This window comes from Penicillium vulpinum (genome assembly GCF_028829585.1).
Source record: "Penicillium vulpinum strain IBT 29486 chromosome Unknown utg000001l_segment0_segment0, whole genome shotgun sequence".
Lineage (NCBI taxonomy): Eukaryota > Fungi > Ascomycota > Eurotiomycetes > Eurotiales > Aspergillaceae > Penicillium > Penicillium vulpinum.
In genome coordinates, this window is record NW_026643241.1 from 3,180,673 (window position 1) to 3,194,401 (window position 13,729).

Consider the following 13,729-nt stretch of genomic DNA (forward strand, 5'->3'; position numbering starts at 1 on the left):
ACACAAACTAATGATGGGCGATCTTGAACGCAAGTATGTATCCCGGCTGGTCCCCAAAAACCCCCGGATAACGGCAACTTTGCTGGTCCTTGTTGCAATCGTCAATTCGATGGTAAGAACTCGCTTGCATTTTATCTACACCTGTCAATAAGTTATTAAGACCTTGGGCTACGATACCTCAATGTTGAATGGATTGAACATGCTCCCCCAGTACAAGGACTATTTCCACCCGAACACAGCCACCACGGGATTGAACAATGCCTCCCTTTGGATCGGCAACATCCTAGGCTGCTTTCTCATCCAACCAGTTCCAGATCGTCTGGGTCGAAAGCCCGCGATCTTGGGATCTGCCCTTATTTGCGTGGTGGGCTGTATCATCCAAGGAGCTGCGCAGAACATGGCGATGTTCGTAATGGCTCGAATCATTATCGGTATTGGATCCGAGCTATCCTGTGGAGCATGCCCTGTTCTACTGGGTGAACGCTTCCCCCTGCACGCCGAGGCGCAATACTAGGCTTCTTCTTCTCTTGCTTTTATATGGGTAGCCTGATAGCTGTGGGCATCAATTACCATATGGTCAACATTCCAACTACTTGGGCTTGGAGAATTCCTTCTATTCTGCAGTGCGTGCCCAGTCTTCTTGCGATCTGCTTTCTCCCATTTGTTCCCGAATCACCCCGATGGCTGCTCGCAAATAATCAACCCGAGGCGGCGAAAGAGGTCCTCGCCGTGGTTATTGGTGTTGAATCTCTGGAAGAACCGGATTTCGTGCGGGTTTTCAATGATATCAGCACGGTTCTAGAGACGGAAGCGATGAACCATCCGGAGAATGCATGGAAAGAGATATTTACTGGCAAACCAAACCGCCGGCGGCTTGCGATCTTGGTCAGTTTTGGTGTCATGGTGCAACTGCTTGGCAACTTTGTGGCTTCGTAAGTCGTTCGGAATTATTCAAATACAATAACGAAGAGGGCTAAAATCTGACATTTTCTTCCACAAAGGTATTATTTGGGTGAGATTTTGACTCTCGCCGGTATCAGAAGTATCACTACTCAGCTACAAGTCAACGTAATCCTGAGTTGTTGGGCATTTGTGGTTGCCGTGGTAGGCAGCCTTTTGCTTGATGTTGTTGGTCGTCGAATCCAGGCACTCAGTGCCATAGTTGGCATGGTCTTTTCATTGTATCTGTTAGGTGGGCTAACGAAAAGTATGCACCCGCTCCATTCAACGTGTATCTTTGTCGAATTGAAACTGACTTGTAAGAATACGGAGGGAGCTATAATGAGAGTGGGATTTACAGCACAGTTGCTGCACTCTTTATTTCCCAGGGATTTTATTCAATCTGTATTACACCTATGACAAACTTATACCCTACGGAAGTGCTCCCTTATCGGATTCGCAATACCGGCATAGCAATCTTCAGGTTCTTGGACTGCTCTTTTGGGTAAAATTGTCTATTTCCTTTTCACGGCCACTGCGAATACTAACTTGTGTCTAGAATGATGGCATCTTTTACAATGAGCTTTGCCATGGCAAACCTTGGCTGAAAGTTCTACATTATCAACGCCTCGTATAACATAATCTTCCTTCTTGCTGTGTATTTGTTCTGGGTGGAAATGGCAAGAATGCCATTGGAAAAAGTGGCGGAGCAGTTTGGGGATTTGCTTGATGTGGGACTTGTTGAGGGAGTTCCGAATAGCATCCAATCTGATGAAGGGGTAACAATATGTCCAAAGAGTTGAAATGAGCACATTTTGATTTTTGATTCCCATAGTTGGTGCTGAGACAGTCATACTGTCTGAGGCGGAGATATAAGATCCTTATGCCTCGATCAATTAACCCTTATTACTCTCCTCTTCCCAGCCAATGGCTTAATTCAATGGTTTCTTTCCCATATCCCTTTCTATACTCCCAATTTCATCAATTTCATCAATAAATCATGTTTGAGGATTTGCCTCTCAACCAGTGTAATAATTGAGCGAATAACGATTCTATAGTAAGTAATGGGCTGTCACTTAACCAGTTCTAGAGCCTTGTCTGAGGATATCAGCATAGGGAAGAAATTGTAAATGTAACGCCATCTTTATCAGGTTGTTTGAGCCCCCTCCACTGACGTGATTTTTCAAAAATCCTCATTGAGTTCAAGTTGCTACCCAACGCTCATGCTCACGCATAGATCTCCACTCAAGTCGCAATCCAGGTTTCTCGAATACTATTATCCATACTGATATTCAAAGATACAAACTGGCCGAAAACTGCCAATCATACCTTTTAGCCTTCGCTGGTGTAATTCTGATGGCCACGAGGAATCTCATTATGGTTTGGGAGGTGAAAACTCTGAGGTCAGTTAGATCCATGTGGCTTGAGTATCCTGTGTAAATATTTATTCCCACATGCATGACGACTCATCTACTGCATGACAGACCTCTTGCCGCTTCTACCTCATTTTTAGGGCTTCATGTTTTAGAAATAGATCAATCCTCTTGGAACAAAATGAACTATCGCCCAACACACAGAGAAAACAACGAACTATTTACATAGGAACTCGTCTTGGCTTCGCTTGAAGGTTACTAGTCACCAGCACTGCGAAGAAGTGCGGACCCGTTGCTTGATACATGGTAGCGTAGGGTCCAACGTTTCGACTGGCTGGACGGAGATTTCCCCCGGGGCTGCTTTATTTCCCGTTCAATATGGGGCACAGTGACGCATGGCTCGATCAACTGCTCTAAATCAGTGTGTGTGAGTGCCATAGTGGTCTAGACGTCATCACTCTGAACTGGGTCTCAATTGGCTGGAGGGGACACATCCTTCCGGTGTGGCGGCGGCCACAGCCAGCGGTAGACCTCCGCAAAGCCCACAAAGCCCAAAGCCCAACCCTCCCCACCCACTAATAGGCTGTGGAAGGTATGAAGCTGGGTTACGACTACTGAATCGACCCGTATGCCAGAGAGCATACTGCCTTGACCGCTCCCCTCTTCAATATCTAATATTAAAATATATATTAACCTTTTCTCGACCTTCACTAGTCGGATTTAATTTAAAATTAGGATGTATACTTAGATAGCAATCGCAATTCTAGAGTCTCAATTTAAACTCGACGATTGCAAAATGCTAGTTGAACCCCCTAAATGGGTTATAATGGGCGCCTATAAGGCCCCCACGAATGGGCTGTGGGTTGGGTTGGGCTGCGAAGGTTAAGCCCATAGCCTCCTGAGGATTGGGTTTTGGGCCCAGGGCCCGGGCCCATTTATGGGCTTTGTAGAGGCCTAGCCAGGGGTACCGGTGATGTACCCACTCCTTGGCAACGGGCAGGCATGCGCCCGCGATCAGCCCGATTGTAAGTCCACAAAGTATGTAGATGAGGGTTTTGACGATTTCGTTTTGCATAATTAAAAATAGAAAAGGGCCACTTCCTCGAATTGTGCTTGTAAGGCGAAGAGAAGAAGAAGAAGAGGAAGAGGGGCAGAGGCAATTAAAAGGTGGGCAAAAGTATCAAGGTGCCGTTACTCTAGTAATTGGAAGGAACATTGACAATCCGATTATCATCTTTTAAGCTTGATATCATCACTAGTTAGTATACTCTTAACTTAAGCAGACCACAGACAGAGCACAAAAAAGGAATAAGATTAGGCTATTTAGCCTTAAACCTCATTTGAAAACCCTGAATGCCCATCGTAAAGTGATCCTTGCTCATGTTCATCAGCGAGGAACCATCCTCACCAGGAGCCATCTCAATACTCTCGAAACGAGAAACAATATGGCAAATCACGTTCCGCATCTCCATCAGTGCCAAAGCTCGACCAATGCATCCGTAAGGGCCTATTAAACGAAATGGTTAGTGATATCGCGACTATTTCAGTAGGAAACGAGTCCAAGAAAACATACCAAGACCGAAGGCGGCAAACGTATGCTTATGTTTAATCATTTCTGGCCGAGAATACCAGCGCTCGGGAATGAACTCGAGCGGAGACTCGTAGACTTGCTCGGCTAAAAACATGATACATATCAGTAAGTGACCCCTTGGAGTGAAGTCAGAATATCACTTACAACGTCCCATCGCCCATAGTGGCACCGTCACGGTCGTTCCTCCAGTGATATAGGTGCCATTAATCACGATGCCCTCCTTGGGTGTGAGCCGCGGGAAGCCAGATGGGATAGGAGGGTGCAACCGGAGGACTTCGTGGATGATTCCATTTAGATGCTTGGCCTCGCCGACGTCCTTAGGGTCCAGGGTATCCTGGCCTACTAGGAGTGGCTCGACCTCAGCGCGCAGTTTCGCGAGTTGCTCTGGGTAGCTAGCAAGATAGTAAGTACATGATGTGCGTCAAAGTCGATGCAGTGGTGTCACTGCCACCCACAACAAAAAGTCGTGTATCACCGCGGAGCCACTGGAAGTCAGGATCTGCCTTCGGGCTATCGTTATAGCGGTCAACCAGATATCCAAGTATGTCAGGCTTAGTAGGAGGCTCCTTAACACGACGCATAGCCTGTTCTGTAAAGAAAGTCGCGAATCGCTTCGGACCTTTAGCAGCGAATGGAATTTTGTGTAATAGAATCGTCAGCCATGGTACGACTTGTAGTTGTGCTATCGGAGCCATCCCCTCCTCGAGTAGATCTGGTACGTAGCGGTTCTTTTCGTTTTCCAGCATCTCGAACCCCTTGCCAAAACCGAGTTCGCCCATCACATCCCAAGCATAGTACTTGAATAATTGCGTCGCGTCAAATGGTTTCCCTTTTAGATCTGCAACATAGCGGCATAGCAGCTCTGAGTGCTCAGCGATACGCCTGTCATATTCGGTCAACGCTTTGGGTGAAAATGCATGGGCCCAGACTTTCCGACGGTTCTCGTGGGCCTTTTTGTCGCGTACAGTGTGCAGATTCTGTAATGGTAGTGAGACTTCATACCATGCAGTCTTGTCGCACAGTGATTCTGGTCCGTATAGTAACTGGACTGCCTCGGGGACGTTGAGGCTCAAATTGGATGGGCCTATATGGAAGATGTTAGCTGAATATGCTTGGGGAGACAGAATCATCAAGTGTAAGCATACCAGTTCGTACAATCGGACCATGCTCTTTGTGGAGATTGTAGACCACACGGTAGTTATCCGAGTTGCCCAGCAAAGAGGAGTGATACAGATTGGAGAACCGAGCCAGGAAAGGCCCTGGAATCTGACGAAGTGGATGGAAAAATCCTCGATAGAGGCCCATAGCCCCAAAGAGGCCCAGCAAGTATGCGGCAGTCACAATAACCGCCTGGATGGCGGAAATCGTGAGATGATGGCCATTCTTTCGGATGAGAAGACCCGCGATGATAATCTCAAGAGCAATGTGCATCTTGACAATTTTGTAGCAGCCTCTGTGGTGCTCCCCATGAATGAAATACCCAACATGGGACGTGACGCCGGCAATGAGGGCGATCCAGAAGAGATTTGTATTGGAATCCAAATCCTCCAGCTTCGTGGGCAGATTTGGGATACCCAGATTCCTGAAGAGTCCAGCCGGTTTGCTTAAATATGTAATATGCATTGTGAAAGTTACCTGATGCTTGTGAAGTTGTTGCGATCTCCAAAGTCGTGGGCGTCTCTTATCACATTGATATAATTGTCGTAGGGTAATGACCATGTATCCAGACCATAGCCTAGTTCCGGTTGGCTCGGGCATTGAAAGCCTCCGGTAACAAGACGTAGTTGCTAGTTGGGTTTTGCTAATCAGCACCGGAAATATGGTGGCGTATGAGTATCGGCTCCAGGCTTCCGATGAGGGTGGAAGCGGATTGCGGGGAAATGGTCGATCTGCGGGGATTTCGGGTTCATCGCCCTGGGTAGAGTTGAATGTGCACTTTATACGAGGTTGAAAAATTGCTGTATAGAGATACCCGAGTTAAAAGGCGGAGATTATTGAAACTCCTGGTTACATGCCAAGAGCTGTGATAGGTTTTGTACTATTCTCGACGGTCTCTTCAGTTTCAAGCTTTTTCGCTTCGGAAATTTTTCAATCAAATTCGCAACACTTTAATGTGGCACTTCTCGGAGGATCACTGACATATTGTGTAGTACTTTTATTTGCACGGACAAAGAACGCTATCTATGAATCCAAGTCTATGGAAAATTGCCAAAGCCGGTAGAGAAGAAAAATTAAAACTATATTTGTTTAATGGCAACTGGGAATATAAAATGTTTAAGCATCACATTCTCACATCTAGTAAATAAAGATAGGTCTACAAGCTGGATTCTAGTATTCACTATAGAGACAAGCGTCATGTAATGAGTAGACAACAAACAGGAGAAGTACTGAAATGCCCAGTCCTTAGAAATGTCGCGCCTACCGATGGCAACCAAAAGATTAACAAAAACCTACAATTGGGACTTTTCTTTGCGTCGATAATGCTTAGGCCAGATACCCTGTTTGCCAGGGCTCAAGATACCATTAGGATCCAGCGTATCCTTGATTCGCTCATTCAAGCGCATCAAAGCACCTCCACCATAATCGTACTGCTCGGCAACAAGATCCATATGTTCAATGTGTGCACGGTACTCACCATAACCGGCTTCCCGTGCAGCGTGAACCATATCGACGAACAAGGCGCTGGCAGAGTCTTTGTCCTTTTGAGAATTGCGGTCGAAATGAATCATGTTGATGTGTGTCATGTGCCGCAAGTGCATATGCAGACCAGCAACAAAGTCATAGCCATGTTTCTCACACAGCTTCTGTGCTGTGTAGTAGAATTCAAGAGCTGCCTTTCCGTCTGAGGGCAGAACGGGGGAGAAGGAAATGTGTCCACTGTGGGTTGCTTTGTCAGATTCATTGGTCTCTGTATATTGGGGTTGATATTGAGTTTAGTCTTACCCGTCCAGTGCGCGGTATTCAATTGATGTGATAGGTCGCAGGCCCGGATTTCCAGTCTGCAGATCGTAAGGGATATCAAGGGCATTGACATATTTCTGACCGGGCTTGGGATAATACGCAGTTTCCTTCAACACATGGCCCTTGATTGGCTTGAATGCGTCTTGAATCTGCCTAAGATTGTACTCGATCACCTCCTTAGGCCCATATAGAGCAAAAGTGGCATCCCAGAATCCCAATCCAAGGTCCTTTTGAATTTCCTTGATTCGATTATATGGAATCGAAGTATCCTTGTCCCAGAAGTCCTTGCGAAGGCCCCGTTTATTGATTTCACGAATCACGTTTCCGATAACAGGGTGATTTTGAATCTTTTCCCGCAGAAGCAATTCACGCAAAGTATCTACCATAGGTGCTAGATCGCGCTCCTCGGGGACTGAGAGATGGACTCGCATGAATCCTTCGGGGGCAGGGGATGACCAGATTGACAATTTTGTAACAATGCCGAAGTTCGACTGACTGAACATGGAGTCGTAGGTTGGACCATAGCCACCACGGAACAGTGGCCCGCAGACAGATTTTTCCAGGGCCCCCATGCCTGTCCGCACTAGTGTCCCATCAGGGAGAACTACCTCAATTCCGCAAATTTGGTTGGAATGATCGCCATGCGGAGTGTACCCCCAGCCCTGTTCAATTTCAGCAGGGCTTCCCTTTAGGTACAATTTCAAAACTTACCCGATCGAGCGCATTTCCAACCACGCTTCCCCAGCCCAATGCGGGCGATGAACACCAAATATGCTTCTTTTGTACCTGGATCTCTTGGAACAGCTGGAAAAAGCTCACACCCGGCTCCACTGTGTAGTAGGAAAACTTCTCATTGACCTCAATGACCTTGTTCATGTTCTGAAGATCCACAATAATCGAGCCCTGCAGACAGAAAAAGGTCAAATTTGACGAAAGGAACAGTAGACGAAGAATCAAACCCCACCTTCACACGCGCTTGAGGGCCACCATAACCAAGATTCTTGCCACGAGAGACTGTCCATAGAGGGATCTTGTACTCATTTGCAATCGCCAAAACTTTCTGAATTTCTTCCACAGTCGTAGGTCGCACAGCGCAGGCACTGCCGCGCTTTTCCTTCTCGTCGGCATTCATCGAAAATGGGTCCATGTAGTTTATGTGCAATTCTTTGCCAATGACTACCTTTTCAGTACCAAGCATGTTCTTCAGCTTGTTGAGCACAATTGCCCAGGAGTGAATTGTCAGGCCCGGTGGCAGATACTCAATTGCTTCGTCAAGCTCGGCCTTGTCATACCAGCGCTTCAGGATAACCGTGGCAGCCTCATTGTCGCCAGGGTTATGGCTAATAGTAACTGGTTTGAAGGAGTATGAAGTCATCTTTCACGATCTCAAGATACAAAGTGGAAATGACCCCAAGTATCCAACTGATGATTATCTATTTATTTGAATCTTTCCATCTCCGCAGGCCACCGGTTCCCTAATGCCGATGATCTCCACTTCGGGCATTCTACATTTAAAGCCTGGATGCTGTCGGATCCTGTAATATCTGGTATTTACCCAGTCAGTCATTATTTGTCAGGCTGATAGGTTAGTTCGTGCAATCGGAGTTGTAGTGCCGGCCCCAAACCACAATACTCACTAGTCCCAGAAAAGCAAAAGACTTCGCTTCGTTAAATCCGAGATGGAGTGGAGCCCGGAAGCTGGGATAATTGATCTGTGCTCGAACTACTGCTGCCCATGTGGTCGGGATTAACGATTGGCTCTGCGAAATAAATGTAACATTATATAATTCGCCTTTTTCTAGTCGAAGGCATGCTAGTTGTCATTGCCATAACTGTCTTACCATTGAAAAATCTATATTTCTTCCCTTATCTAATTCCATCATGGAGCGAATAACACATAAACTTCACGTTCATGTAAATTGCTGAAATGCCCCCTGCACACTTGTGAGGTGTTGCATATGCTCTGGTGTCCAGCTAGGTGACTTTGGGCAGCGGTATCGGAGCCGTAAGTATCATATTTATAACGATTGATCTCCTTAATGAGTAGATACTAATTTTATATTAATGAGATCTCCACAATCACGAACCGCCTCTCCTATCAGATCCTGCTCTATATCCTTTATTTACTGCCTAAAGTGATGCTGGTGGATCTTTTTTTTCCTCCGGTAATCACCTGTGAGTTCATTTCCCCTGGCTACACCGGAGGAAAGCAAGCGGCTAAAGACTTGGATCATGAGTAAGTCAAGGAAGGGTAAATTGAGCACATCAAGTCAACCTCTCGGACTTGAAATACCTTCATGGGGCGTATCATTTTACAGTATATAGCAATCTCATAGCATGCAACCAATTTGAAATGAATGAGATCTGAGATCGATAGGTGCATCGCTAGTTGTATGAGCAAGATGTTCTAAATCTGATTCTAGCAGAACAAACATGTCCTACGCTATAGTCTCAATACATTTATACAGAACTAATCTGTTCATTGAACTATACATCTTGGATCAGAACAAGTTCTCCATGCCAGCTGCAAATATAGCATCGGGGAAAGTATTCATCAATTGGGCAAAGGAATCGGGACCTGGGGGCTGGAACAAATCCCATTGGGAGACATCAAAATCACTATAATTCAGTCAGAGCGGGTCCATTTCAGCAATCATGAGATATGGAGAACTTACAACTCCATATTTTCCGAGCTCTCTGGTTCATGAGATATCATATTTTGCTCTTGGATCCCTGTTGGGCCCTCCAAGTCCAACACGCCGCTCTCATATACACGCGCTTGTATATCAGGCACAATCCTCTCACACCACCCGACTTTTTCCATGCTCGCCACGGTTCCGAGGCAGGTCCGCAGCATATCTTGATGTTTGGTACTTTGAGCCTTCCGAAGGGCTAGCATGAGAACGCACATCGCGTCCCCTGCACAATGACAGTCGTTCAATGTCAAGCTAGACAATATTTCCATCGTTTTCATACGCTGCAAAATATCAATCGACATCTCTGCCGCTTCAATACAGGCGTTGCTAAGTCGATCAACACACTTCAGCTTGATGATGGAGTCAATTTCCCCGGCTTTTGATACCGAAAGCAATAAAAACGGACGTGAGATTGAGATCACTAACGACCAGTACCGTAAGTGAAGAACCGCAATTGATCGCAAATGTTGTGGTGGTGCAGCGCAACCCCAACGCAGATGATGAGGTACCTTGTCCAACCAATTCCTCAGCGTCGTTAGACTCTGGGTAATCAAGCTGATAGGCAGCCGACCACCACCATTACATAGCCCAAAGAAACACTCTATGTTAATTTTTTTTTGGAGCTGAACGAGACCGACCGAGAGTGCCTGGAAGCCCTGTGGCATGTTGGGAGATGGATCCAAAATTTGCTCTGACGCGGGACCTGTCGTTATAAAACCGAGATCGTCGGAAATAGCGCAGGGGTAGCCAAACCGATTTGCCATCTCGTGATCCAGGATGTATACTGTCCACCAGACTCGCCGGTATCGCTCTCGATCGACAGTTGATAGAGTCTTCGGAAATATATTGCGGTGCAACCCGAGCGAGAACCCTATACGTGCCGCTGTACCGACGTACAGATATGCCTCCAGGCTATAACAGTTTGAATGCATCGCTAGGCTCTAAAGACTGTTAGCTTCCTGAAGCACTGGAGATTCTAGGAGGCAATACGAACCAGCAATGCAAATGCTCTAACGCTCTCAATATCGGCTTCCTCTGCCGCACGGGGGACTAGTTCCCTCGCTAGGGCAAGGTAACCAGCCGGGGTTGTAACATCGTCAGGAAGGTTTTTATCGGGTGTTGTTGGCGTGCTTTTTGGTCGTATTGATCCGATCGCGAAAATAGAGTAAAGCGAGCATAGCCAAGAATAACTCGAGGTTCTTCCCCGATTTTCCAAAGTGTGGTCAAGCAACGTGTAAAATTGTTCCAGCGAATAGAAACAATGCATTGAATGGGCCTGTGCAAAAAATCGGGCAGTGTACTCCATACATAGCCGATGACAAGGCAGGTAGTGCTCGACTCGGTGTTGACTAGCGACACATTCAGGTGTGGTTGGTGGAAGCAAGCCAGTTTTCAATGGAACAACGACGCGTGGGTCTGAAGCCACGGCGCGCTCACTGATCAGACGTGTAGCATGATACCATCGGAGTGACCAGTTTGCGCCGACATATCCTATGGTTCAATAAGTATCGAACTCCCTCTAAACCACTGATCAGAAGTAAAATTACGGTATTTTCCTAATGAATCCAGCGTCATACATCCCAATTCTTCTTGAAAGAGTGAATTATCGTTTGGCACCGTCAGCTCTTGCGGATCGTCATGAGGATTCGAAGCTGAGACAGCGTGGATGGGGCCTGTGTCAACACCACGATCATCAGGTGAGATGTGCAGAGAAGGGTCACTATTCATTTGCTCTAGGTAACAGCTTATGCTTTCGACTGTGAGCTCTGGTAGATCCTCTTCGGAAACAAATCGTCGCAGCAGCTTGATCAAATACTCGTAGCTTTCCTCGGATACTCTGTAGAACGGTCGTTTTCGACTTTTGAGGTTTAGCTCGCATGTTAAATTAAGCGATTTGCAATACTCGCAGTCCCCATTCTCGACCCCGACACACTAGATGGTTGGCGTTTTGTTTCCCCTCGCATTATTGATGGATTCTTACCTTTGTTTTGCGGGCCTTGCAAGCCTCACAGCTTTGGCGCGCCCGTTTCCGTGGCAATGAGTTCTCCTTCTCCAATTGCCTTTTCTGTGTCTTTCTAGATACTTGCATGGTTGGAATGGTGCAAACATGTAGGAAGTTGGGAATGTTTGTAGAAATGCGGGGAGCCGATCGTGTGGGGTAAAAGGGGGAAGAATTCGGATACAGTAAAACCCAGTTATAATGATACAAACCAGACGAGGAGAAAATATCGTTGTATCCAGGTATTCGTTAAATCGAAATGCATAGGTTAAATATATATTTCTGGTCTACATGCACATTTACACTCCCAAATTTCAAAAGAAAAGCTTCTAATATTGCTCTACTTCTCTAACCCCTAATTTCCTCGTTTTCACTAACCTTGTATATCTATTAAGCACCCCAATTAACTACTCTTATAGAGCCATTTTCTAGCAGGTTTAGTATCGATCAGTGAAGTATTTTAATTGGTTGAAAGCGGTCATGTGTCACGTGACGAAACAGCAAGGTATTTAATTGGAAATTTGTTAAAACCACGTGACAGACCCCTCAATATACCGATTTTTGTATGGCAAATTAGTTCAAGCACCGGATTTTTATCGTTATAAACGGGTCTTACTCAGTGAAACCTGTTCATAACGATACAATTGAGACACAGAGAAAATATCATAATAGCCAGGTAATCGCTAACCCGACTCCTATATGTAGTTAAATATATATTTCACGTGTACATACGCAAATTTATACTTCAAAACAAAGCTCCTAATATCGCCCTGCTTCTCTACCCCCAATTCCCTCGCTTCCAATAAAATTCTATGTATATTATTATTAAGCGTACTAATTAACTACTCTTGTAGAGCCACTAGGTTAAGATCGGTGAAGCATTTCAATTGGTTGAAATCAGCTAAGGGTCACGTGATCAACCAGAGAGGTATTTAATTGGTTAGAATTGGTCACATAATCTGGATATAACAATTTTTTTGCGTACAAAGTAGGAGAAGGTATGAATTAACGAAATATAAAAGAGGGTTTGATGATTTTTGTATGGTAAATTAATTCAAGCACCGGATTTTGATCGTTATACAGAGTACTCGAGTTAAGGCGGTCACACACCACGTGACCCATACGGCCTTAGCCTCAGCAAATATGATCATCTTCTCTTCCCCTGGCTAGCAGCGTAACACTCATCCTTTTTTTTTTTTTTTTCGGTTGCATCCTTTGATTGCTTTTTGCGATCGCCTTATCAGGTGTGATTGTCATTTGTAAGAATAGTCAGCCGCTTATGCAGCCTTAGATCATTTTAGTGGTCTTTTCTTCCTGGTTTCTTGGATATTTTTGGTTATGTTATTTCCCCTTTCTTATTGGTGTTGTGACTATGATCATAAGGTCAATTGGCTGCACAATATAGAATCTAGGTGGTGAAAAAGGGTTCGAAATGTGCAAATTGACTTTGCCTTTTTTTGAGTGACTTCTATATCCATACATACTATGTATGTTGTGGGTTGTGATCTCGAAATATGCAAACATGTGGGCGCCTGGTATATATGTCAACTACTCCGTATGGTGGAAATGTATGGGTCCAATCAATGGTATTCAACTCTCCGTATTGCTGTATTGACTTCCTGGCAATTTATACTGTCCTGATTACATAAGAAATATTACTGCATACTTAGGATTAATAAATCCTCCGGTATCCTGGTGTATCTGCGCCGACACACCCCCTCAGCGGTCCCAGTATACTTGCTGAGATCGCTGTATCATCTTGTAATTCCTAGTCTATAAGATAGCCTATATCAACCATGTTGAGCAGTCGCACGAAGCTCTTATGCTTTTGCCGAGTGAGCAATTTGGTAAGGCTATCAGCAACCATGCTTACTGTAGGCACCCAGCGCACCCGTATTCGACCCTGTTGGACTTCCTAGCGGAGCCAATAGTGGTGAATATCGATATATCGAAGCTTCGTTTCAAAAGCTATATCCTCGCTTGTCAATAAGCTGATAGTCCTCTCGTTATCACAGTCGATTGTCAGGTAGTGTGACAGAGTAAAGGCGAGGTTTTGAAGCAATCGGCGCCACTATTAGAGCTGCTTTCCTGCCTCCGATAGGCCGAGTAGCTCTGCTTCTGTGGTTAACGTTGTCACTGTGGGTTGCTTACTTACTTTCCAGTCAATTGG

General features: G+C 45.5%; 5 protein-coding genes across 5 annotated transcripts; 1 reads left to right on the forward strand and 4 right to left on the reverse strand.

Moving 5' to 3' along the window:
- Positions 1–10: 10 nt before the first annotated feature.
- Positions 11–936, forward strand: N7479_001153 (hexose transporter-like protein; the record flags this gene model as incomplete). The annotated part of the gene is made up of 3 exons (XM_057248850.1): positions 11–112; positions 161–405; positions 546–936. The coding sequence occupies 3 exons, from the start codon at positions 11–13 to the stop codon at positions 934–936; spliced, it is 738 nt and encodes a 245-aa protein (XP_057113282.1).
- Positions 937–2,570: 1,634 nt separating this feature from the next.
- Positions 2,571–2,750, reverse strand: N7479_001154 (uncharacterized protein; the record flags this gene model as incomplete). Its single annotated transcript, XM_057248851.1, has 1 exon — positions 2,571–2,750. One exon carries the CDS (start codon positions 2,748–2,750, stop codon positions 2,571–2,573), a length of 180 nt encoding a protein of 59 aa, XP_057113283.1.
- An 881-nt stretch (positions 2,751–3,631) lies between these two features.
- Positions 3,632–5,526, reverse strand: ftmC (cytochrome P450 monooxygenase ftmC; the record flags this gene model as incomplete). The annotated part of the gene is given in 5 exon segments (XM_057248852.1): positions 3,632–3,819; positions 3,886–3,987; positions 4,048–4,295; positions 4,315–4,987; positions 5,049–5,526. 5 exon segments carry the CDS (start codon positions 5,524–5,526, stop codon positions 3,632–3,634), a joined length of 1,689 nt encoding a protein of 562 aa, XP_057113284.1.
- An 827-nt stretch (positions 5,527–6,353) lies between these two features.
- N7479_001156 (FAD-binding oxidoreductase) lies at positions 6,354–8,239 on the reverse strand (the record flags this gene model as incomplete). The annotated part of the gene is made up of 4 exons (XM_057248853.1): positions 6,354–6,780; positions 6,847–7,526; positions 7,576–7,767; positions 7,829–8,239. 4 exons carry the CDS (start codon positions 8,237–8,239, stop codon positions 6,354–6,356), a joined length of 1,710 nt encoding a protein of 569 aa, XP_057113285.1.
- A 1,126-nt stretch (positions 8,240–9,365) lies between these two features.
- N7479_001157 (Zn(II)2Cys6 transcription factor) lies at positions 9,366–11,649 on the reverse strand (the record flags this gene model as incomplete). Its single annotated transcript, XM_057248854.1, has 5 exons — positions 9,366–9,483; positions 9,540–10,501; positions 10,555–11,051; positions 11,108–11,492; positions 11,542–11,649. The coding sequence occupies 5 exons, from the start codon at positions 11,647–11,649 to the stop codon at positions 9,366–9,368; spliced, it is 2,070 nt and encodes a 689-aa protein (XP_057113286.1).
- Positions 11,650–13,729: the final 2,080 nt, after the last annotated feature.